The sequence below is a fragment of the Equus asinus genome, chromosome 23 (genome assembly GCF_041296235.1).
Source record: "Equus asinus isolate D_3611 breed Donkey chromosome 23, EquAss-T2T_v2, whole genome shotgun sequence".
Taxonomy (NCBI): Eukaryota; Metazoa; Chordata; class Mammalia; order Perissodactyla; family Equidae; genus Equus; species Equus asinus.
The window spans coordinates 37177501-37203487 of NC_091812.1; the positions used below are offsets into that span (position 1 = coordinate 37177501).

Sequence of the window (25987 nt, forward strand, 5' to 3'; positions counted from 1 at the left end):
CAATTTCCTGACCTGTAGAATGGGATCAAAACAGAATCCCACCTTCTACCAAACAGGGTTGTTTTTTGAGGCTCAAATGATCTTGTATCTAAAGCACCTAGCCAGACCCTGACACTTAGTAGGCACTTAATAAATGTGAGCCACTAAATAAAACATCAGCTCTACTTTCTGAAACCTTGCTGGAGTGCTTTATCCCCAAAGATGACTGGAGCCCTGGAGGCTGGTACAAAGAAGGCCCCTTTCTCTTTAAACAGGCGCTGGGACACAGGCACTTGACCACAGAACACCAGGGCTGAATTTCCTGGTCTCCCCACTTCTTCACAACCACATTTAAATGTTGACCTCTGAAACACATCCTAGAAAGAAGTCAGTTGGCATTTTTGAAAGTCCCTGGTCCCAGTAACTTCCATCACGTCAATAAAGAGGAGGGTAAGTTAGCAGCACCAAGCAGCATTCCACTATTTGCAGGAGACAAGCAACGAGTAGAGCTTGCCACCTGCAAAGGTGAAAAAGTTGAGAAGTAAAGTGCCCTTTTAACAGATTTGTGACTCACCAGGTGTTTTTATTTTATATACCTTGGTTAAGCACACAGTCACATAACACATAATAGTAATAAGTTAATATTGAACACACATATCAGACATAAAGCCAAGCATTTTATACACACCATCTCATTTAGTTTTATAACATCCTAGGATTGTTATTAATCTAATTTTACAACCAAAAAAATTAAGACCCAGAAAAGCTGAATAATTTACCCAAGGCTACACAGCGTGCTGGGTCTGGAACCCAGGCACTCTGTCTAGAGCCCATGTTTTTAAATGCCAGGGAATTCTCCTTCCCTCAGTTATTTTTCAGACTGCATACAAGGCTGATTTTCTTTTTTCGCCTAGAATGCTTTTTCACTTAGTGTAAAAAAGGTTTAGCAAAAAAAAAAAAGAGAGAAAAAAAGTTGCAGAAGTTTTAAGTAAAACATAAACAAGCAGAGAATTTTACCAAACAAGTTAAGCACATGACAATATTCTAAAACCAAACAAAAACAATTATTGTATTAACCAATTAGTAGGGTATCTATAGTTCAACCTCCTTCAGAACCTCAAATAGTGTACGTGCTCCTGTTCTAAGTACTGTTCCATAATAAACCTATGGTATCCTTCTTATGTTTGAAATCTACCCAGGGGAGCTCTGATTGATGAGCAATCTTTATAAATTAATTTCATGGCAGCACTGAAATTTTTAGTTAATTGAGTGTAATGAAAGAATGTGGCAAGTAGGTATTTAATACTCCAAATGCCTGGTAAAAAAACTCTATCAAAAAAGTTCATGTTTCAGCTAATGGATTCTGGCTGTTCAACATCAACTGGAAAATTAACTAATTTTAATGAGAAGTGAACAAAATGATCTGTATCACCCATATATTTGGAGATACTGACACACCTGAAGAAATGAATGCTCCATATGGAGTGTGTGTGTTTGCGAGCACATATTATATAATGAAGAAACACTTATCACATTTACAAAGAGTACAGATCAAATTGTATAGCATGTTACACGTGAGTATACTGTGGGAAATTCAAACTAAGATTAATATCTGTTCTTCCAAACCTCAGCAACACAGCAACGGAAAAAAATCAACAGTGAATGCCTCAAAACAACAAGCAAATCTATTTTAAAATGAATGTTGTTAATAAAAGACAACTTCTATTCTGGGAATAGAATGCATGGAAATTTCAATGACCTGTAAATTATAAATGCAACATAACTATGTCCAGCGAACAACACACAAATTGAGCATACGCCTCAAAATTCACAAATCATCAGTTTTCTATCATTTCAATTAGAAATAAGTGAATAGCATGCAGACTTCAGTAGCAAATGCTTCCAGAATCCTTTTAGAATAGTTGGAAAATACTGCAACAAAATTACATGTAAAGTCAGTCATGACTGAAAAAACAACTTTGTCACAGTTTTCATAGGGACAAGACTAATTCATTAAAAAGAACACAACTATTTTTTTTTGTGGAAGATTAGCCCTGAGCTAACATCTGCTGCCAATCCTCCTCTTTTTGCTGAGGAAGACTGGCCCTGAGCTAACATCCGTGCCCATCTTCGTCTATTGTATATGTGGGAAGCCTACCACAGCATGGCTTGCCAAGAGGTGCCATGTCCGCACCCAGGACCCGAACCAGCGAACCCTGGGCTGCCAAGGCGGAACATGTACACTTAACCGCTGTGCCACTGGGCCGGCCCTACAATTACATTTTTGGCCAAAACCATAAATATGATGAAACAATCACATGATACAAATACTGTATGATCTGTCTTATATGTGGAATCTGAAAAAAAATAATTAAGTTAAATTTAAAAGAGCAAGGGAAAAAATAAAACAAAATAAGAAAATGATATGCCCTCTTCCACATTTTCTTAGGATGGTGCAAATGGGTTGCGACAGGCTTACAGGAATGAGGACCAGATGAGGAGTCATGATATTAGCTGAACTATTGACTTACTATTTAATAATGCGTATTTTTAACCAAAAAATGCTATATGCCAATAGGTAAACTAGTTGCTATGGATTTCTTTGGGATTTATAATTAATCATGGTGAAAATAATGCTACAGAAAACATAATACACTTGCAAATTCTACAAATTATGTAATTTACAATGATTGGGTGTGAGGGGCTCTATAATCTGGAGAGAAAACCAGGAGGTAGTGAAAGAGATCCCTACAAATTAATCAGATGTAAATGGCTTTCTTGAGAGGAAAAAAAAAAAAGGATTACAATCACATTTTGGTCAAAACCATAAATGTGGTCAAACAATCAAATGGCACCTGTGGATCTCATAATTTTATGATCCAGGACATCCAAAAGAGGGCAGATGAACTGCAATGACTGAATGCAAGAGTTACATTTGCTTTCTAATATTTGGTATACCTGTCCAGACCATGAGTGACTGAGAGTAATAGTATATTAATAGTATAAATAAATATAGAACCAAAACATAAATGTGAAGGAAGCGTCTTCTGCATGAACAGGCATTCAGGATGAGGACACTGCACAGAGAAAGACACACCTTATACCTACCTAGAAAGAATAATGGCACCTCGATTTACACTAGCCCAGGACTTCAGGTTCTTCATACCAACATGCTCTACAAGCGTTTTTGCAAAACAACCTGCAAAATATACTGAAACTTAGTGAATATCACATAGCAAGATTTAAACTCCCAATCTCCTTTCCTACTGCCCTTAGATCTGCAAATATGTTTTAATATAAAAGCTAATAAGAAGAGTTCTCACCTAATATCCCTTAACACTAAAAATTCCAGCTCAGGCTTATATAATGTGTTTTTAATACAGCCATTTCTTTCAACTCTGATCCAAATCCTAAGCTATGTTTAGCAGTAATTACTCAAGAGAAACAATGAATTCTTATAAAACACTCACTTGGTCATGTTTGCATTTCTTTGTACTATTTAATGATTTAACCCTGACCTGAAAGGTATTCAGGAAGTAAATGTTTGACAGCAGCACCTCGTGTTTGGCTGGAATCATGTTTTCCCTCACGGAAAATGCTCACTCAGAAAGTGCCATGAACACAGCTAGTGGTCAAATGACTGTTCTGGCTGACACCTGGTAGTTTCTCTGTACAGAGCTAGACATTCTCCCGTCAAAAATACCATTCATCTTTTGTTATTATAGTACATCTGATTCCTAAGGTCTTGGTATATTATCTTATTCACTGTGCCATCTAAGTGTAACCAATTCTTGGACAAAAGAGAAATTCTGATGGCTAGGACTTAGTGCAGATGGAGGTAGGGACAGTCTATCTTGAAGGCAAACATCTTGGGTAGGTAGCATGTATAAGTCACTCAAAGATATCCAAACGTAAGGACCCTTGAAAAGCAAAGAGGCCTATGGCTATTTAGCTTTTCATGGCACATGCTAAGGAGGGACAGAGAGCAACTAGTGAGACAGATGGTGTTTTCCAAAGGTGACCACAACACTATTTTCTGCCCTCTGTGTTCTTCTAGAATATTGCCCCTACGTCCCCTCCACCAGAGGCAGGATCAATGTCTTCTTTTGAATTTGGGTGGGGCTTTGTTACTGACTTAACCAAGAGAGTACAGTAAAAGTGAAGTTAAATATAACTTCTGAGGCGAAATCGTGAAACTACCACGCACCCGCTTTGTTCTCTTAAAACCTGACCACCATGTTCTGAGGAAGTCCAAGCAGCCTAGGGAGAGGAACTGAGGCTGCTGGCCTCAGCCATTGCCACCATCGTGAAAGTGGATGCTCCAAGCCCAAGCTGAGCAGCCCCTGATGACTGAGTAGAGCACAAACAAGCTCCACCAAACCCTGATCAAATGATTGTTGTTTCAAAAACTACTAAGTTTTGAGGTGGCTTGTTACACAGCAACAGATAACCTAGACAGCTAGCCACACTCATTTGGTACTATGTGAATATGACAAATGCAGGAGGTCCAAATGGGCATGTGTTAGGGCTGTCAGTACAATTTAATTAAGAAGAAAAGTCACTAGAAAATTGTTTGTATTTTAAAAGTAAGCCAGACAACTTTTCTGACATAAACTCAGCTCAACTGTGCACCAACTTCTTAATAACAAAAAAGATGATTCAATAAATTATTTTTTCTTTAAAATTTATTATGTTTTCTTTTACAAAAAATTTACAGTAAAAATAGCTCCCAGACTCTATTCACAGAGGAAGAGCGAGAAGTGACAGCTCTACTGCTATACTGATTGCCTCACTAGCCATTAGAACTGCGACTTGCCTCGAGACATAAATTCACGATCTGTCACTTTTTTCAGATGCAGTAATGGAAAGCCCAAACTGCTTTAACTCAGTGCGGGGAAAATCTCTTTAGCGGCTAAAATACCAGACGGAGTTCGAGTTTAGCAAGAGAAAGTCTGGTCAAAGACAGGACTGAGTGGGGAATGGTACGCAACTTTTCAACTACGTAAAAGATGCTGTCCTCCTCTTGTGAGCTGAATTTCTACAGAGAAGCTATAAGGTTTATAAAAGACCAGGAAGCGCCAAGGACTGGCCTGCTCCTTGGTCACATGTATTTCACTGACAAATAGGCATCAGTTCAAAATTCTCTGATGCGGATAATTTTCTTCTGCTTATCCTTGCCTCAAAACTAAAGATAAATATCATGCTTTTCAACTGGGGCAATGATACTCACAAATGGGTCCCCCCTCTACTCTGCTCTCAACATCCTCAAGGAACAGAATGGCGCTTTAGGGCAATGGCCAAGCCCAGTTAGAAGTCTGAAGCAGCAGAAGAGGGAGAAGAATGACAGAGGGCGGGACAGAGAACGAAAATTAAAGCATTCTAGGACACATTTCCAGCACTCACTAAAGCATTATTTGCAAACACTAAATCATTTCTTATTCACAGGCATCATTTCTAAACACTCAACAAATTTTCATTTGAACTTAGATGGTCGGCATAAAGTTCAGGGATGCCAGAAATTACTGAAATTCCACATAACACAAGAAAAGGTCAAGTTTCACAGCCTACCTTCTCTTCCATTTTCTTTCATCTTTTTATCTTGCTCTATTAACCACTTCAGAACTAGATGTCCTGCAGGATGTTCTGCAACGTGAAGCTATGAGGGGTCAAGAAGATGTTAATTTAAAAAGCTGTTTTCATCCATGCCGTGGCCTACAATCCATTCTGTATCACCACATACAAATAAGCCAAGTTGAAAGTTCTACACGGCTTAAGAGAAGAACCATTACACCTGGAGGGACCAGAGAGCTATTCCAATCCCCAGAGTGAAAAAAAGATAATTACTCAAGATAGCCACTGAAAAGCAGTTCAGACTCCCCAGTTAGAACAGAACCACCACAGTGTCCATCTTAAGGTCATGCTAACCACTTTTCAGAGGGCAATATGCACTTCTGAAGTACAAATAAACTTATGGGACAGAACACTACAGCAGAAACATTAAAACCTAAGGCTGAACGCTGTTTAAGGAGCTGATGAAGGCCCTGCGTGAACTGGCTCCCACCTTCCCCTTCTCTCTGCTCACTGATTTCCAGCCCCCTTGGCCTTCTGCTCTTAAATCCGCTGAACTCCTTCCTTCCTTCAGGCTGCTGCACGTGCTCTTCCCTCTACCTAGAATCTTCTTTCTACCATTCTTCACTGAGCTACCAATCCTCTGGGTCTCAGGTTAGCTCTCACTGCCTCAGGGAGGGCTTCCTGGAATAGGCTGCTTCCCATTCTTACACAATCTCAGAGAACCCGTAGTTTTCCTTCACAGCATTTATCTCAATACTGAATTAAATAATTATTTGTGTGTATATTTATTTAAATACTGGGTTCCCCAAAATGGTACGCTTTGGCGGGGCGGGGGGAAAGTGTTGACCACTGCCTAGCATATATATCAAGGGCATGAATCAATGAACTTAAGATACAAGGCAGAATAACATGAGGCCCAAATAGTATAGACAGGAGCTATCAGAAAGAGCAGACTTTTTAATGAGAGGGAATTACTAAAGACTTCATGGAGGAGGGTTCTGGGGACCCTGAAGGATGAGAAAGGCTTTCAACAGGGAGAGCACAGGAAAATGAAACACGGGCAGCACTGGAGGCTGAGGGAAGTACACACAAATGCAGAGGGATGAAAAGTCCACAGCAAATTCAAAATAGAATTAAGAGCATAGAATATGCTGGAAAGGCAGCCTGAGGCCAGTCACGGACAACAGAGTGCCACATTAAGAGGATTTTGGTTTCAGTCTGTAGGTAATATGGAGTCACCACAAGTTTCTGGGAAAGACTGTGTTGTAACGGCACTGTGTTTTGAATTCAAAATTTCCAAATGTACCGTTGGTATGAGGTGAGTTGAGATAATTATCATTAAAATTCTCTTCATAGCAATGTTCTCAGTGACCGGAGTTTTTGCAGCCACCGCAGCTTTCCCGCCTCGTATAAATAGCACATTACCTCTCCATCCTTGCCACCTGGATGCAGCTCTGCTGCTGCCAAACTGGCAATGGCATCCATGGCAGGCTGAACGTCTCCAATGGCAGCTCCCAGAATGTCAGACACCAACACACAGGCAGACTTATCTAGCACCACTTCTTGGGCGTGTCCCTGCAGGTAGCTTAACAAAGCTGGAGAAATGGATTCTAAGAGCTCTCGTCGGCGGATCGCGGTATCTTTCTTACTGTTGGAATGTTGAATGAAGTATCAAGGTAAGATAAATGGCAAAGAAAACACAGTGATTTCATTCTCACAAAAACCTCAAAGGGCTTATAACAGTCTGTGTCACGCTCTATTGTCTCTTTCCGTTGTATGTGTAGATGAGCCATCGATTTGAGGGTGGGATATCTGTCCTTCATCTTTGTGTCCCCAGGATCTGAATAGTGCCTGGCACAGAACAAGCACCCAATAAATAAAGCCTGTCTTATACAATACAAAAAAGCCCCACACCAATCCAAAAACTGAACTACAACAACAAAATATCTTCCAAGACAATACATGTTTAGACTATTTTTTGGATTCTACTCTCTAAGGTACTTAATTATGTGGTACCAATAGTTTTAAACATAAAGCAAAAACAAAAACAAACCACACACTTGAGTGCCTACTATGTGCCAGGTACTCAGAGGCATTCTTCGGGCATGACACTTTATTTCCTTTTCAAGATAAAAGCTTTAAGAATCTGCCAAAACTACAGGCTTAAAAATGGAATTCACTTTTTGAGTTTTAAAAAGGGAAGGAGCAGGAGAGAAGAAATGCATGCGTGAGCAGACATCTGGAAGCATGTTATACTCAAAACTGACAAACAACCAGAGCTGAGGAATAAAGGGCTCAAGCCATTCTATTTGTTCTGACCTGTGTGCGTTTCCATCTCCTTTCTGCAGCACTTCAATGATTTCTCGTACCGTATGTGCAGGATCTCTGGGGCTTAGTAAATACAATAAGACCTTCCTTCCATATTTGTCATTTATTATGTCAGGCAACGAACTGATAATTTCCTGTAAAATTATAGAAACAAAAATGAATCTATATGTTTAAAATAAAGTACACTCGGAATCTGAACGGTAAAGAAGGATACATACTTAACTATTTTCCCCAAAGTATTTAAGAGAAAACGCGGAGCCAATTCTGAAATCGTCTCATTAAAGCACAAAGAGATTTACAACACTCAGAACACAGAATCGATTCTCCACTGTGACTATCATTACTGAACAATCCATTTATATAACTGACCAAGCTCAAGGACTTGACAATGTTTAAAGGAGTTATGGTCATTCACTATAATCAGTATTTCTTAGGCCACTATTACTAGGGACATGGCTTGCTAGGGTCAGTGAGTAGACAGGGTTAACTTGCAGCTGCACTTAAATGTAGCATCAGCATTGATGAAGAACGTTCTTATTAGAATTTCCCCACTGAGATGTATGTGAAGGGAGATAAAGAAACTCTGTTAAATAGAACAAGTGAATAAAGCTTTTAAAGTTAGGTTGCCTATTCATGGCAAATGAAGGCTGTTTAAGTATCGCACTGAAAACAAAAGGGGGAGGGGAGAAATACATGCAGAGACTCCAAGGAGCAGTTACAAATAATTGAATTCTCTGACATTTCCAATCAACTTACCAAGAACAGTAACCTCCTTTTCTAGTTGCCTGAATTTAAGTAACAAAGGCAATGTCATCCCCACATCAACTAAGCTCCCGTGTAAATTTGCTGATGTCTTCAGACAGAAAAGTCACTGCTTAAAAATTCCTTTATTCTTAACAGAGAACATGCAACAGAAAAACCATGTTCTTTCCTCCCTCTAACATTCCTTTTTCTTGTTACAAGCCTAACAGATATTCAAAGCCATACGTGTTTGAGCACTAGACATTCTGCAGAACCGGCTGGGGCCACAGCAAGAATTCAATCCAGCTCCCCAGGTTTACAGAAGAGGAACCCACAAAGAGGAGAGGCGACTTGCTGGAGGACGCAGGTGTCAGTGGCAGGGCTCTGACTGGTCTTGGTCCCCTGACCCCACCTGTAGTCTCTTTCAAAGAAATCATACACCCCCTCTTAAGGAAAAGAATTCTCCATGAGAAAATATACTCAGATCCACTCTTCTCTTAAGCACCTATTTATCACAACAAGCTTAGTAATTTTAGTGCAAGGAACCAAGCTAAAAATTAAGCCAGTCATCAACCAGGGGATCACGACACTGAAATTCGTGACTCCAAGGTAGATGATGGAACCCCAGATTTCACACACCACATTTCTCTTTTTAAAATCCAAAGCTTCCCTCATTTTCTGCACAAAAGTAGACTGTGCTTCCTATAATTAATAATAGCAGCTAACACTTATTGAATGCTTCTAGTAACCAGACCCTATGCCGAGAGTGGTACGTCCATCATCTTAAATATTCTTCAAATCACCATGACAGAGGTACTATAGTTACCTTCATTTTACAGATAAGAAGCCCAAGATTCAGACAGGTAAAGTGACGCATGGTAGAAAAGTAAAGGTCACTAGTCCAGGGTATGACAGAGCCGAGACATGACATGAGTGCCCATTTCCATGATTCTGAACTCCACGGCTCTCCTACTTTTGAGGAAGTTTCAGTTCCATATAAAGACTTCCCCACATGACGTAAAAGTTTTCAGAGAATAGGTGCAATAGATCTAACCATGTCAAAATGAATATAAAGTTCAACCATCCAGGGAAAATTATCTCAAAATTTCAATAATAAAGGGGAAGATAGAAAAAATGTAGACACCTTATCCTGGGAGTGGGTGCTGTCCTGTAATTTCAAGGTAAACATGCCCTAAAGTGGACTCAATATATGCATTTCTGATAGGGAAGCACTTAGTGGCACACACATGGGCTACCTGTAGTGCGGCTTTTCCTCTCCTTATGGTTTAATCAACTCATAAATGAAGAAAGATGCTTTCATTTGTTGACAGAAGAGACTGAGAATGATACACAGCTTAGGCCAATTTCTACAATCATTAAAAAACTCCCACAACTCTGCTGGGGTATAAAAACCTTAAAAAAATAGGGGCCAGCCCTGTGGCCAAGAGGTTAAGTTCGCGCACTTTGCTTCGGCAGCCCAGGGTTTCGCTGGTTTGAATCCCGGGCGCAGACAGTGGCACCACTCATCAAGCCACAAGAAGGCAGCGTCCCACATGTCACAATGAAAAATACACAACTATGTATCGGGGGCTTTGTGGAGGAAAAAAAAAAAACCTTAAAAAACCACTCTGGGGTATAATATCTTTGAAACACTTGTTTTTTCAGGAAAAAAAAATGGGGAGAGTACGCAATGAGGAAGTATAAACGGCTGCTATTTATTTTTACTTAAATTTTTTTCTTGGTGTAAGGCGGAAAGGGGGTGGCATGAAGCCAGCACTGTACTCCTCAACACACTTAACCTTCACTGTGGAGTCTACACTTAAGGATGAGTGGGACACATATGGCTTGGGCAGAAACGGTCTCACCTCCACATGAGAAGCTAGGACTTCTGAGACACGCATAAAATCCATGCACAAATACTACTTAAGGACTAGTTCCCAAATTCATTGAACTTTTACTGTCTTTCAGTTTATAATTAAGGAATTTAGAATCTAAACTTATGTTCATTTAAGGTTTTAAAAGAGTGCAATGTTTACAAAACAATCATATGAAACAAAAAAAAGTTTACTTAAAATTGTGACATCATCTAGTTCTCTCCCATCTCACCCTGTTCCAGCTTTCCTACCATCATAAACATTCATCTTGGAAAAAGCAAAAGGGAATAGTCTAAGTGCTGTTATATCATGGAGCACTAATTCGTTTCTCTTTAACCTGGGTTACAGAGAAAGAGGAGAGAAATTTCTAGATGATCACCTGGAGAACACTAAGTACAGTTACGTGTAGAAACAGGGAAGAGGCAGCTATGGGAGAGCTGAGTTTGTGCTGAATTCAGTCTCTGGGTTCAAGCTGAGTAGGCTTTGGCAAATCCTTGAACCTCTCTACCCATCAATTCCCTTATCTGTAAAAGGAAATGACACACCTGCCTGACCGGGGGGCCATCACCAGGAAGAAATCAGAAAATTCACACTGAAAACTGCTCTAAAGTAATTATTTTCATATTGAAAACACATCTCTTAACACTAAACCATCTTTAACCAGGGATAGTAAATAAAGCTGGTGGAGTCGTGAGTTTGGCATCCTCAAAAGAGAGAAAACCCCAACAACAAAGGTTCAATTTTAAAGGTTTTCGACTTAGCTTTCCCTCTTCCAGGAATTAACATGGAGAAAATCACAACAGGCCTATTTGTTGTAATTTCTTCTTCTCATGCTTTACTCTAAAGCAGGCATGTGAACAGAAGAAGTAAAGGGCGGGAAAAACAAAAGGTCTCCTTTCTGAAGACATGTTTGGCCACTTCTGACCTCCTTGTGTTGGAAGCCTTGCCAGATTCTTTGGCACTCTTGTTTGGCCAGCACTCTTTTAAAACAGGAATGTAAAGGTCAAAATAGAGGGTGCACACTGGAAGCAGGGTTGGAGGGCACATGCATTTGCAGTGGAAGAAGGAAATGCAAAACGCCACAGACATTACTGAGAACCGAGCCTCCAGTGCACACAACACTATGGTAGGTTGTGCACAGGGACAAAAAGAAATATAGACAGGCCTGAACCTGAAATAGCTAAAATCTACCAGAAGAGGAAAGAGAACCTTAATAAAAAGTTAAGAGTAAACATAAGAGATGTAAATAAAAAGTTAATAACAGAACTTTTCATGGCTAATAACGGAAATGTAGAAGGAAGGTTAGATCACGAGGCAGTGACTGCAGCCTCCTGAGTGTTCTGTTTTAAAAATATGGTGATTTTATCCAAAAGTCTACCTCTTTGGCCACACTCAAAAAATTGGAAGATGTAGTATAAAGCACCTAATTTTGGTTTCTCAAGATGAAAAAGTTCTGGAGATTGGTTGCACAACGAAGTGAACATACTTAATACTACTACACTGCACACTTAAAAAATGGTTAAGATTGTAAATTGTATGTTATGTATTTTACCAGAATCAGAAAGAAACAAAATTGGAAGATCCCCCACTATGGAGCTCATATTCCTAGAGACTGGAGGTTCTCCCCATGGACAGGGCATGCGCTCTCTCCTTTCCCACAGCCCAGCCCACCCCGCACCTGGCCTGCCTCACTCATTTACCTGCCTGGTTAACGAACGTTTCAGAGTTTGTGAGCCCTGCGTCAGACCATGATTAACTGCTACATGAATGGATGGCAAAGACAAATTACAGGGGTTGGGAAGATGGGAAGACCAGGTCTGGCTGGGAGATCAGAGAATGCTATCAGGAGATTGAACTGGAGCTTGGTCTTAAAAAGAGAAAAGGAGGAGTGTTTATCAGGATATGATTTCAACCTGCCATTTCAGGAAATCCAGTTACTATGAACAGAATGCTTAGCAACCCTAAGCTTTCTTAACTATTTTTAAAAGCACTGCATAATGCAATAGGTTTTGTAGTGGCTGGGTGGGAAATACAGACATGTGACTCCATATAAACCTGTGTGCAGCTTACTTAGCAATGCAATGATTCTAAGCAAATGCTTACAGAAACAAGGAGACAAATAAGAATGCTCACAGAATTATTTTGAATAACAAAAAATAAAAATTTTAAAAGGTTTTAAAATTGTAAACAATCTAAATGTTCATCAATAGGAAAATGGAAAAATTAGCAGTATACTCAGAATACTATTTGGCATTGAAAAATGAGTAATTTAGAATAGGGGTAGGCAAACTAAGGCCTAGGAGTCAAATCCAACCTGCAGCCTGTTTTCGTACATTCTATAAGAATGGTTTTCACATTTAAAGGGGTGTTAAAAAACAAAGAATGGGTGACAGTGATCATAGATGGGCCACAAAGCCTAAAATCATTACAATCTGGCCTCTTATAAAAAACACTTGCTGACCCTGATTGAAGAATCTCACAAATATGATGCCATAAGAAAAAAGGAGTTTGCAGGAGAAAACATACAGACGTCATTTATATAGACTTTGTAAACATGCAAAAGAGTACTATATACATCGATATATAGTGAAAGGCTAAGGAAATGCATGGGAATAACAAATACAAAATTCATCACAGTGGGTATGGGGACAATATACAATCAGGGACAGGGACACAAATGGCTTGAACTTTAACTGCATTTGTCAAGTTTTACTTCTTTGTCACATGGTGGGAGGGTGGGTGTTCTTTATTGCTTTGTACCTTTCTGTATGTCTTAAAGATAATATATTTTAAAGCATGCATCAATATTTATTCACTCTCAAACAGTAGCTGCCAGTGTACTTATTTCCTTTTCAGAACACTGCTGTCAAAGCAGTTGCATCATACCAGCAATTCCAGGGTAAAACTGGTCAAATTTTATGTTTATTTTGGAAAGTCAGGTAAGTGGGAGAGTCTGTGTCTATTTTGGAAGGTGAGGCTCAGCTGACCAGGCTGTGATTTCAACCTGACATTTCAGGAAGTCTGGTTACCCTGAACAGAATGTTTGGCAACACTAAGCTTTCACGAGTATTTTTAAAAAGCACTGCGTACTGCAACAGGTTTTGTGGTGGATGGGTGGGAAAAACGCAAGAGCAATTAGCATTCCAGAATTTTATCACTAGCTACATAGTTTAATGATACACAGAACCTGTTAAGCGTCTGTCAGCTGGAGTCAAGATATCAGCAAATCAGGCCACTCTGAGGGAAAGCTGCCCTAAGTGTGAGAAAGGCATTAGGAATGTGTGTTAAGTAGTTGTGAGAATCAAACTGATAAGCCCAAGGAATTAAAACTGTTTCAACAGCAACTTTAAGTGGGATAAGTATTTGGAAAAAATTTATCTAGCACACAATTGTGGCAAATCCTGAAGGAAGTTTGGTTTCTCTTGAAATCTATTTGGAACAGTTATGCAAATTTTAGTTGTCCAGAAAATATTAAACAAAAGCAGACTTTCAATAGCCCAGCCTGTTTCCATTTTCATTAAACAACTTTATTCATTTAGCCAATCTATGGCCTCACAGCTCTGTCACCAGAATGAAAACAATCATTATCGATTGGAGTCAAAAGGGTAATAAAGTCACAAGGAACACGTCAAAATACTCAGTTTGTGACATGAAAGTCTTGCCAACTTGTTTCTTCCCACAATCCTATCCCAAAGAAAGTCATCACAATCTTAAAATAGTCAAGGGGAAAGTTGGAAAATGACAGCAAGGGCATGAGAAATTCACACACACTGGGACCTACAGCTGGCATCTAAGAAAGCAAATCTCCTTCCCCTCCACTAGCTGACACATTCTGTCCAATACACCCAGCTCTACCGGTCCACACAGTCTACAGAGAGGGGCCACAGCACCACCATATGCCAATAGGTAAAGTCTCTTTCTGAACATCCATACGCTTCTCTCTGCAGATGGTATGAAAGTAGCTTCTGTCACTAAGATTTCTCCAAGAAGCCTATCCATGTATCCAACAGAAAGGTTTGTGTAATTTTCAGATGAATAACTTATGTCTACACAGATTATGTGGTTTTTAAAACGTTTCTGAGTTTGGTCACTGCTACCAATGTTGCCATTTCTTATCCCTACTCCTGCAACCTCTATCATATATCTGACACCTCTATCTCTGCACACAGAAATAAAGGAAGGGAAGAGAAGAGAGGACCACAGATTCGGAAGTTGGAAAAAGCGGCAATAATTGCAGAATGAAGGAAATTATTTCAGAAGGCAGTTTTTACTTTGGAGTAGCTTTTCCAAGAGGACAGCTCAGTTTTTCTGAAGGCAAACTTAGGGTTAAATAAACTGCATCCAATTATTACCACTTTATGGTCATTATACCAGGCGAGAAGGAATTGCTGAAATGTAAAGAGGAAGCTAGCATCTTAATTTTAATAGTAATTTTTAATCTTACGCTACAAAAGCTTTCATGAAAGCTCTAAGAAGTATCACAATTGAGTGAGTTTTATCAGTTTTTCTTCTCCAGCTCAGTCTAGGAGAAATGTATTGATAAGCTGGGTAACTGTGCAGAGGTAGTTTCTCCAAAGGGAGGGAGAGAAAGGTCATGGAGATCCTCTGGCCGGATATGAGTTCCTGAATAACTGAAGAATTACTGTGTAAACCAATTTCTAATCAAATCTAAACATCACATCGCTAAGTTTTCATTTAATATGTCAATTCATCTAAAAAGCCATGTTTTTGTAATTTAACCAGTCCTACATATTAAAAGCAATATTAATTATTGATATCAAGTTACAAGATTATGGTTTATACAGGAATAAAGCAAACCCCCAAAACAGACTTAATTGAGGCAACTGAATAATGAAGACAATAGTGGCAGAAAGCACACTTCAAAGTCTTTACATAGAGTGTGAAATCAGAGTTACACACTCACAAATGATGTATCAATTTAACTTAAATTTAAGACCACTGGAATTACTTACTGATATGATTATCTGCTTCACAAGCTTAGTATCATCAATACAGTCAAATGCCGCCAGTAAAACCAAATGGGAGTATTGGCCCTGTAAGAAGTGGAAGCCAGGAAAGGTTAAAAAAATGCATAACTTCTCCCTTTTATTCTATACATGGAGTCACTTTATAAAGGTTAACAACTTGACAACTTGTCCAACATAATATAAATAAGATGGATAAAAGCCATTCAAAGGAACTCCCTTTCTTATCAGGACCTAGTTAATTATATTCTAGGTTGATTTAAAAAAATAAAAGACAGAAACAGAAAAGCACATTCTTCAATATCAAATAGCTGAGACTCATTTTTTTTTTAACTAATTGGGATACAACACCTCTCAAAAATAGGTATCCTGTTAATGAATAGCTACTTGAAAATTAAACTAAAAAAAAAAAGTTCAAGTGATAAGTGGAAAAGAAAAACCAAAAAAAAAGAACATAAAAGAACAGATAGAGGCCAGGCCTGTGGCCAAGTGGTTAAGTTCTCGTGCTCCGCTTCCACGGCCCAGGGTTTTGCTGGTTCAAGTCCTGGGCGTGGACATGGCACCACTTGTCAGGGCACGCTGAGGTGGCATCCCACATGCCACAACTAGAAGGACCCACAACTAAAAATATGCAACTATGTACTGGGAGGATTTGGGGAAAAAATGCAGAAAAAAAAACCCATATAAAACTATACACAGAATTCCAATCATGAAAAAGAAAACAAATTCAGGTATAGTTATATATATACACAAAATATACACAAAACATGTACACAGAAAATCCTGGAAGGAAGAATACCGTAATATAAGACATCTCTAGGTTAAAGGATCACAAATGATTTTTCATCTTCTTTTGTATATCATCCAATTTCTTTAAAATAATCCCAAATAATTAGAATAGAAATACTAGAAAAATAAACTAGAAGAACATACTTATATACTGAATATGAGAATAAGATAAAAACAACTGCTTTAAAAAAGTATTACACCATGAGATCATACAAATATATATTATAACTTTCACAATAGCCATCTCTGGAAGTAACAGAATTATTTCCACGATGCTGATATTGTTCCAAAAAGTTAAAGAACTTCTATTTTAAATTAAAAAAAAAAAAGTGCTTTCAGAGCTTGTGGCATATTCTTTTTGCATCCTAGATAATAATGTAAATCTCTTTTTGAGGGGAATTTAACTTTTGATGACACTCATTCACAGCCAGGCTGATGAATTTGGCAGGTAATAATGTTTCAATTAGAAACAAACTGGAGAAAACAACAAAGGTCTAACATCTTTGCTATATAAAGACCAACAATCTACTAAAAGTGAGCTAAAAACCTGAAGAGTCAGTTCACAGAAATAGAGAAGTACAAATGGCTTTAAGCATATGAAATAATGCTCATTAAGGACAATAATTAAAACAATGAAATACCACTTTCCACCTATCCTACAGGCAAAAGTGAAAACCCTTGATAATATACAAATTTGGCAAAGATTTGGGGAAAAGCAGGCACACTTTTATGTTGCTGGTGAGAATGTAAAGTGGTTCAACTTCCTGAAGGGCAACTGACAACATCTATAAAAATGTAAAATGCATGCACCTTCTGATCCAGCCATTCTAATTCTAGAGATTTATCTTACAGACATGTTTCGACATAGGCACAAAGGACATGAACTGGAGTACCATTTGAAATAACAAAAAACTAGAAACTACCAAGTGTCCAATAGCAGGGCCTGGTTAAATGCCTTATGGAAGTCATATAATGAAATACTATGAAGTCATTAAAGAGAGTGAGGGAGACAGATGTACATGTTGAGATAAAATGACCCTGAGATGAGCTAAGTGAAGGAAACGAAGGAGAGAACACTGCACATATAGTACACAACTGCTTTCTGATCTTTAAGTCCCACACACAGAAGCACGCCCACGCACAAAATATCTCTGGGTAAATATGAAAGAAGTTGGAATAGAATTTAAGTAAGAAATAGACAATTTTACAATTATAGTTGGAGATTTTCATATCCTTCTCTCAGCAACTGAGAGAACTAGACAATGACAGACAAATCAGTAAAAACAATGGCGATCTGAACAACACTCTCAACCACCCTGATCTACCAAATTGACATTACCACACCCAATAACTCCACAAAACACATTCTTTTCAGATATCTTCAAATCCATATGCTAGGCCATAAGTCTTTATAAATTTAAAAGGATTAAAATAGCAGAGTACGTCAAGAAACCCCCAATATCTGGAAATTAAACACTTCTAAATAACACATAAATCAAATCCATGGGTTGTATTAGTTTATCTCCCTCCTTTAGAAGCAACTCCTTGAGACAAAAAAGAACATTGCACTGTTAACTTCTTGTTACCATCACAATGCCTTGCTGGGATTAGGTTCTCAAAAAAATATTGTTGATATAACTAATATGCAAAATTAAAACTATCAAATTTTATTACTTAAGACTGTCTTTATTATTAATGTTTTAGACATATTAACATTCTATTTTTATTCTTTTTTAATTTAAAATATTCAAATTAAAACGTTATAAAAACATTTATTTAATGATGAATAATGAATCATAAGATATTCTCATACTCAGGAAACCACTTACTAGACAATCTCTTATTTCACTTTGTTACAGAAAAGTTCCATGCCTTCTAAGTAGTTTTCTACTCTATTCCTAGCTCCAGCCCTACAGAAGACAATACGTATGTGTGCAATCAATCACACAGCACCAATTTATCTGTTTGAATTAGCGTTTACTATATTAAGTATTCAACAGATGCTAGTAGTTCTCATTGGAATTTTTCACAGGAAAAAGTTATTGATATCACTAATTTCAGTTCACCAGTGAATCAGAAGCTATAAAACATAATATATAAAATAACTAAAAAATTTAAAAAGAGGGATCCAGCCCCGTGGTTGAGTGGTTAAGCTCCGCTTCGGCAGCCCAGGGTTTCACCGGTTCGGATCCTGGGCGCGGACATGGCACCGCTCATCAGGCCATGTTGAGGCAGCGTCCCACATGCCACAACTAGAAGGACCCACAACTAAAAGATAAAATGTACTGGAGGGATTTGGGGATAAAAAGCAAAAAAAAAAAGAAGAAGAAGATTGGCAACAGTTGTTAGCTCAGGTGCCAATCTTAAAAAAAAATTAAAAAATAAAGGTTACTACTACATATATTCCATGTAGTATCTAGTATTCAAATACATAGAAATACTATTTTTTGAGGCAATTAATTCCACAGAAAAAAGTTTTTGGATCCTCTGATTTCACCAGGAAAGCTGTTACAGCATCTCAACTGTAAAACTTAATGACTAGAATTTTCTCTGACCACATTACAAATTTACACTAGGTAGTAATTTCCATGTTTCATAACATGACAGCACAAATTCATTAAAGAAGCTAGTAAATATTAGCTCTTCAAAAAATATCTAATAAAAATGGAAACTATCATGATACAATGTTAAAGGAAAAAAGGAGAAATCTCATTTTGTGTAAATTTTATATAAGATACACGTATAAGCAGAGAAAAAGATTGTAATAAAACAATGAATAATTTTCTTCTTGGTTATTTTTTGAATTTTCCAAATTTTCCATAATAGATATGATTTCATCTTATTATTAAAACCAGTTAAAAGAAATCTATCATTTTATTATACTTACATTAGCCACCTTTTCAACATAAGTCTTCATTGTTTTCACAATCACTTTCCTGTCCTTAAAAAAGAAAAAGTGTCTCAATTAACTTTTAGTTAGTTTACAGGTATTTCATAGTCAAAGATTTTAAATATTAAAATTTTCATTTGGGTGGCATACTTTTCACTAGTGAAGACAGTTATGCAGCCAGCATGAAGAAAACTGCAGTCTCCTGTAAGAAGTCCTTTCAGGGCTGCTATAATCTTGGACTTGCACGTGACAGTCCATGGAGACACAGATGTGGAACCACAGAGTGTGAACTGCAAGGCAAACCTAGCACAACTACCCCCTTTCAGTGGGAACTGAGAGCCCTCTGCACTGAACTGTTTTCAAACTCAGGAGAATCTAGCATACAGATGGTATTCAATACATACATTTGTTGTATAGAAATTCAATTTGTATTAATTTAAAAAGTAAACAAAGTATAACCGTCTTTTAAAGGCAGAATTATGCTGATCAAGTAAATGAAGATCATTTCTGTTAAACGTCATAATTAATATGGATCTTTACCTTTTCCCTCAAAGTACATAACAGCCACATGAGCAAATGTGCAGCTGTTCATTATCTCCTCCTTCCTCTAGTAAGATCATCAAATGAGGAATCAGAGAACCTGACAGGTACCAACACTTCTACAAATCTAAGCCCAACATAAATATGGTGCTCACTTGCTTGGCAGATCCCTTCCCAAATGACAACTCAAGGTTTCACACTTTAAGGAAAACTCCAACAGACAAAAAAATACTAGGCCCAAAGAAAAGCCAAGTCCTGTGAGGCCCTGAGGCAAACTCGAGGAAGATAATGCTGTTTATGCACAACAGGGCAAAGACCAAAGCAGAGGAAAGTCTATGGAAAGGCAAGGCAAGCCCTGACGACACACTCACCTTGGGCGTGCCGTGCCACAGGCAGTGCATGGCCACTCTGGCGCCATCGTGTGTGTGTGCCAGGTACACCACCGCTTCGCGGATGGCTTCGATCATTTCCTGGGGAACAAATGCCATCAGGACTTTGGTTTATTCTTTCTTTCTGCCTTTTAAAAACGTGTCTACTGGGGAGCAGTTGTGCACAGAGAATGAAAGAGCAGAGTAGCAAACAATTTAATTTTTAATTTTGTAAACAAGCACACAGGAACACAACCTCTTTCTAGAAATCTTTTCCATCAAGAGCAGGAAAAACGGCTGGCAGGCAATTTCTATTAAAACAGCCGAGTTTTACCAATGTCTATTCAAAAAAGTCTGTAGACATATAGTATACTAAAAATGATTTTCCAAGAAAAAGAAGCCTAGGAGGTGGCTGTGGTAAGATTGGAGTTTTTAATAGAAAAGACAGACAAAATAAATAAAATGCTCTTCCCTAAGCGTTACGTATATGAGCAGAGAAATAAAACACTAATTTTGGATGAAAAAGTTTCTTTTTTAGTTTAGCACTTGACTACTTCCAGAAATCTTATTAATAATTCACCATAATAACAAATAACATTTCCCTAAGAAAATCAATCTCTGTTAGACTACGCCCTCACTTATGACCCTTTAGTAAAACCCCAATCCTTAATTTCCTACACAGTAGTTTAGCTTATTTTTCACCTTTATTCTTCATTATCAATGCATATAATTTCTTAATTCTATTTTGGAAGTCTAGCATATAGATGTACATGAGTTCTGGCAGCTAACAGCTGCAGGGCCCCATTTCCTTCCAGGCCCAATTTAAAAATTTACATTAACTAAGTAACTAAGTACCGCCTCCTGCCAGGAGAGTGAAAGGTGGGTGCCTATTTTCATCAATAAGGAACAAGCAACTTCACCCTTAACTATCTTACAATCTTTTCCCAGGCTGAATCTCAACAACACAGCTTTCAGCTTATGCACCTAAACTTACGAATCTCTTCAAAGCTATCCAGTTGGAGAGTTATACATTTATACCAATTACGTTCCCATTAACCCCAAAGGTTTTTTTTAAGTCTCTCTTTTGAAAATGCTCCCAGGGCCAGAAAAGATTTGTCTCATTACTTTATAGTAACACTAAGTTCCCAATGATTTTTTTGCTATTACTAAAAAACATTCAACACTAAAAAGATAATGATTTTCCACCACTGAATATATTCAAATGATCATTTTCTCAGTTCTGAAAATAGAGTCCTGCCTCAGTAAATCCAGAACTGTGAGACAGTGTTTTGCAGGAAAGGAAGAGAAATCCTCAAAAGAGAAGCAACAGCTGCTATGGTCAGCGGACCACAAGCTTAGGTGGGTGGCTACTCGTGGAAAATATTTTGTATGCCAAGTCTAAGAAGGTCAAAATTCCTATGAATGTTTAATGTGGCATATTTGTTAAAATGAAGTCAGAGACATTATTCTAGTTATCCCTTATTATTAGAATGAGGGCAAATAGACAATGAGTTCACTGTATGATGAGGCAAGCAATGTCCAGGGGCCTAACGGATGAATTCTAATTTGTACTCCCATCATTGACTTGAAGGGCAGTGTAATTTACCTTCACTCTCTGTTCTTACCCTTCTATCATATACGGTCCAGTTTTTCATGGTCCATTTAGTTTTACATAAGCGTCCTCCCCTAACATTTTAATGCCAATATAATTTTTTTTTTTTTGTATCAGCACAGGTGAATTTCAAACTACCGGAATGCTGAATATCCCTCCATTTGTTAGTTAATTTTCAGATTAGGTTAGCTAGAGGATACTCTGAATTATAATGAAAATATAAACGTTCAATGGAATTGCTAAAACTATGGTCAATTCTATTGTCTTCTGGCAAAAAACTAAATGGAATTAGCAGACTTGTTCAAAGGAAGGTTAGTGTATTATCTTCTCTAATAAGTTAGTCTCTTTAACATTTCCAAAAGACAATATACATCAAAGCAGTGTTTCACATTTTAACATGGCTTTTCTTCCATGTTTTGGTTTAAAAATTAAAACAAAGAACTTACTGATCTTAGTTTTGGGGGTGCATAGGTAAAAAAGTCCAAGAATACTTTATGCACCAATGAGTGCTTAATCACAGCTTCCCTGAAAACAGAAAAGAAGAAAATACATCAGATCTAGTATTATAGTAATAAGATATAATTAATCTAGGTTGTCCTAAAATAATCAAATCAAGTGAAATGGTTTAGGAAATGTAATGTATCATAAGATACATTGTAACTTTCCGCCACACTACTTCTTTTTTCTTTTTTCTTTATTTAACTTTTAGACTATAAAAATCTTTTAGTGCCATCTATAACCAAAACCAAAAGTACCAATTTCTGGTATCTAATCAGCAAAGATGAAATCATCATTCAAAATACTCTACTCTGGGGTCGGCCTGGTGGCGCAGCAGTTAAGTGCGCACGTTCCACTTCAGCCGCCCGGGGTTTGCTGGTTCAGATCCCGGGTGCAGACATGGCACTGCATGGCAAGCCATGCTGTGGTAGGCATCCCACATATAAAGTAGAGGAAGATGGGCACGGATGTTAGCTCAAGGCCAGTCTTCCTTGCAAAGAGAGGAGGATTGGCAGCAGTTAGATCAGGGCTAATCTTCCTCAAAAAATAAAAATAAAAAAAATAAAAAACCCTAAAATACTCTACTCTCTTGAATAACAACATCTATATGTTTTTACCCAGCAACAGATACATGATTAGAAATCCCTATGTGGACCTATTTTTTTTATAGCTATTTCCTTTCTGTCCAGCACAATGCATCGGTTTCATAAAATAATTTTAGCTAAATTAAAACCTGAATTGATCAAATAGTATCAGTGATTGCAACAACACCTAACTGACCTGAGACTCGGAGTGTGACACTTGGTGAACTCAGGTGCACAGAGGAGGCTGATGAGCAGGTACCAAAGACTTTACGTTCACATGGAGTACCCAATTAGAGGGCAAACACATGTTGTCTTTATGGGCAAAGAACTGTTTTGCGTGTTTTGAAATATTAACCCATTTAATCTTCATAAAACTCTATGAAATAACTATTATCCCAATTTTATAGACATGGAAACTGAGGCAGAGAGAGTTGGTCAGCATCACACAATGAATAATTGAGGGGGGCACCAGGATTCACCACTAGGCAGTCAGGTCCCAGAGGCTATGCCCCAACCAGACCATTATGGTACAAACGCCAAGGACACACGCCCAGGCTTCTAAATCTTACAATCCAACTCAAGTAACAGATTGTATTTGTGAAACGATCCACCTTTTCTGTGCAAGGTTATAGAAAACTTTCCTCCTTCAAATGCCATATGTTACAAAGAAAAAAAATGGCTTTCTTACTTTTGGGCCATAGGAGTTAAAATCTGCTTCATTTCATCCATAATAAGCTCTAGTTTTTCTGGCTGTACTTCTAATACTTTGTCCAAAGTTGGGTGATCTGCTGACTGCAACAAAAGAAAAATCAAACCCCTCTAAATGTAATCAAGTTTCCTCATCTTCAGAACAAAGAAAATCAGTCATTTTAAATGAACAATATAAATTTCAGATTTCCCATATGCACATAACAAAAGCCCTGCTGTAGATACGCTAAAGGAGTAATTCTTCATTATAATTCTCAGTCTATTCACCCACTAATGTATTTAAAGAGCCAGGCTAAAACAACCAACCAACTCAATCAGCCAACGGGTACTTGCCATGCATCTAGCACGTGCCTACTCATAAGATCAAGGAGTCAGTTCACAAATTCTCTCCACTAGGTATTTTGCAATTAGCTGGATATTCCTGTAGTGACTGTTACAAAAGAAACAGAGCACTAAATTCAACCCAGGAAATGAACCCGACTAGTGAAGGCAACCAGGAATTAATCTATATACCTGGAGATAAATGTGTACATTTACCTCACAAGGTCTGAAAGAGGTCTTTTAACTGTCCTAGTCCCATTACTGGCCACCTTCAGATTCAATCCCTGTACTATATCCAAGGTTGGGTCTCTCTACGCCCCTTCCTCTCTAGATACAACCTGGAGAAGGGTAATCCACACACGTGAAGAAACACGGAGAAGGCAGCAACAGGGAGCTCAATGCACTTCAGCCAGAGTTGGTTAGGGGGTGGTTACAAAGCTTCACTAACTATTCAGAGTCCTCTACCTCTGTCTTCTGACTGTAGAAACGGAAGCACTGAATCACTACACAGAGCACCTGAGAGGGGCTAACAAAAGTAGTTTAATTTGAAGGGGATTTAAAAATAGTGCTCTGCGAGAAAGAGAAAGAAGGATCACTTGCCCATTACACCAGAGACAAAATAATCCAAGAGAATGAAGGGTATAAGACAGTCTCTTAAATGATCAGCCAAAGTAAAAGTACTTTCTGAAAACAGGGCATTGGAATGTAAGGAATGGAAAACAGAAAAACTGAAAACACTATTAAAAAAAATCTCAAAATGTCACCTTGTAAAGCTGAAATGTGTTCCCATAGAGCTCCTCTGTCAGCATGTTCCTCTGCTCCAAAATGGCTTTGTCATTGTATGCATATTCCACAATGGCTGATGCTTCTGCATGCCTGAGCATCTTCCTCACGTGGCCTTTAAAACTTCTCATTATCTCTGCAATCTGTGGTTTACTCCTAAACCAATGAGATCGTGGGAGAAGATGAGCAGTAGAAGGAGAAAGCTGTGTGGCAACAAAATATAAGTTGAGATCAACAGAACTCCTGAGACCAATGGGTGACAGCAAAACATAAGTTGAGATCAAGAGAATTCCTGAGACCAACTCATCATTTTGTGTGTGTGTGTGTGTGTGTGTGTGTGTGTGTGTGTGGAGGGGGTCCTACCACAGAGAAATGCTTAGAAGGGAAATCAAATTGACTTCTGTTTCTACCTCAAGCTTTCTAAGTTACTCAGTAGCCAGCCGGCCTAGGTTTGAAACCTGGCTTTGCATACTACCTGAAATACACTAAGCACGTTATTTAACTTCTCTGTACCTCAGCTTCCTCCTTCATAAAATAGAAAAAACAAAGTTGATGTGAGGATTCAATGAATTAAGATGCACTGAGAACTGTCACTAGCACGCAGTAAGTGCTCAATAAATGTCAGTTCCTGTTCTGAAACTGTTCAGCTTGTAAAAAAAGCAGGATAGGAGAAAAGAAGGGAGAAGTCAAAGATGTAGGGAAATATGAATAAAATAAATTCTAGGATTCTCTTTTCAAACAGGACTTAATCATAAGTACTTACATTGCATTCTAAAATAATCAAGCAGCTGATAATTATAATTAGGAATACAGTTTTTGAAAACTTTGCCAACTGTACTTTTTTGTTGTTGATTAGCGTATTCTGGCACCTTATTACACTCAAAAAGAGAAGTCAAGACAAGTATCAATTCCACCTAATTTGGGAAATCCTCCCATCCTGACATTTCCCAACCCACTGACTCAGAGGAGTCTACTCACCTCCCCCGCAACCCTCGACTCTCTAAACACTGGTAACTAATTACAAGTTAATTACTCCCTATCTCTTCTTCCAGGGCTGCAAGATACACTCGTAAGAATGGTGAAGGCAGTACCATCATTTTACATTCACTTCAATAATTGTTTTTAAGACCACACTCCCTGGGAACATTACAAGCATCTGCGTAGGTCCATTATTATGATGACAGACTTTTTTTTAAAGATTGGCACCTGAGCTAATATCTGTTGCCAATCTTTTTTCTCTTTCTTTCTTCTTCTCCTCCCCAAAGCCCCGCAGTACATAGTTGTATATTCTAGTTGTGAGTGCCTCTGGTTGTGTTATGTGGGACATCACCTCAGCACGGCTTGACGAGCGGTGCCATGTCCACGCCCAGGATCCAAACTGTGAAACCCTGGGTGGCCGAAGTGGAACATGTGAAC

At 38.2% G+C, this 25987-nt stretch overlaps 1 protein-coding gene across 4 annotated transcripts in view; it reads right to left on the reverse strand.

Annotated features, from left to right (window-relative positions):
- PUM3 (pumilio RNA binding family member 3) overlaps window positions 1-25987 on the reverse strand; it is a 40506-nt gene that overhangs the window by 956 nt on the left and 13563 nt on the right. For 2 of the 4 annotated variants that reach the window (XR_011497263.1, XR_011497262.1), the window contains 10 exons: window positions 24553-24727; window positions 23448-23551; window positions 22124-22202; window positions 20069-20167; window positions 19155-19208; window positions 15467-15547; window positions 7870-8012; window positions 6976-7401; window positions 5548-5635; window positions 3088-3178 (listed from right to left, as the gene is read on the reverse strand). Coding sequence is in view for 2 of the 4 variants with exons in the window: in XM_014846749.3 (XP_014702235.2) it covers window positions 3088-3178; window positions 5548-5635; window positions 6976-7198; window positions 7870-8012; window positions 15467-15547; window positions 19155-19208; window positions 20069-20167; window positions 22124-22202; window positions 23448-23551; window positions 24553-24727 (1137 nt within the window). In the remaining 2 variants the exon portion in view is untranslated. The remainder of the gene's footprint in view (window positions 1-3087; window positions 3179-5547; window positions 5636-6975; window positions 7402-7869; window positions 8013-15466; window positions 15548-19154; window positions 19209-20068; window positions 20168-22123; window positions 22203-23447; window positions 23552-24552; window positions 24728-25987) is intronic. The other 2 variants (XM_014846749.3, XM_014846748.3) reach the window with 1 other exon arrangement.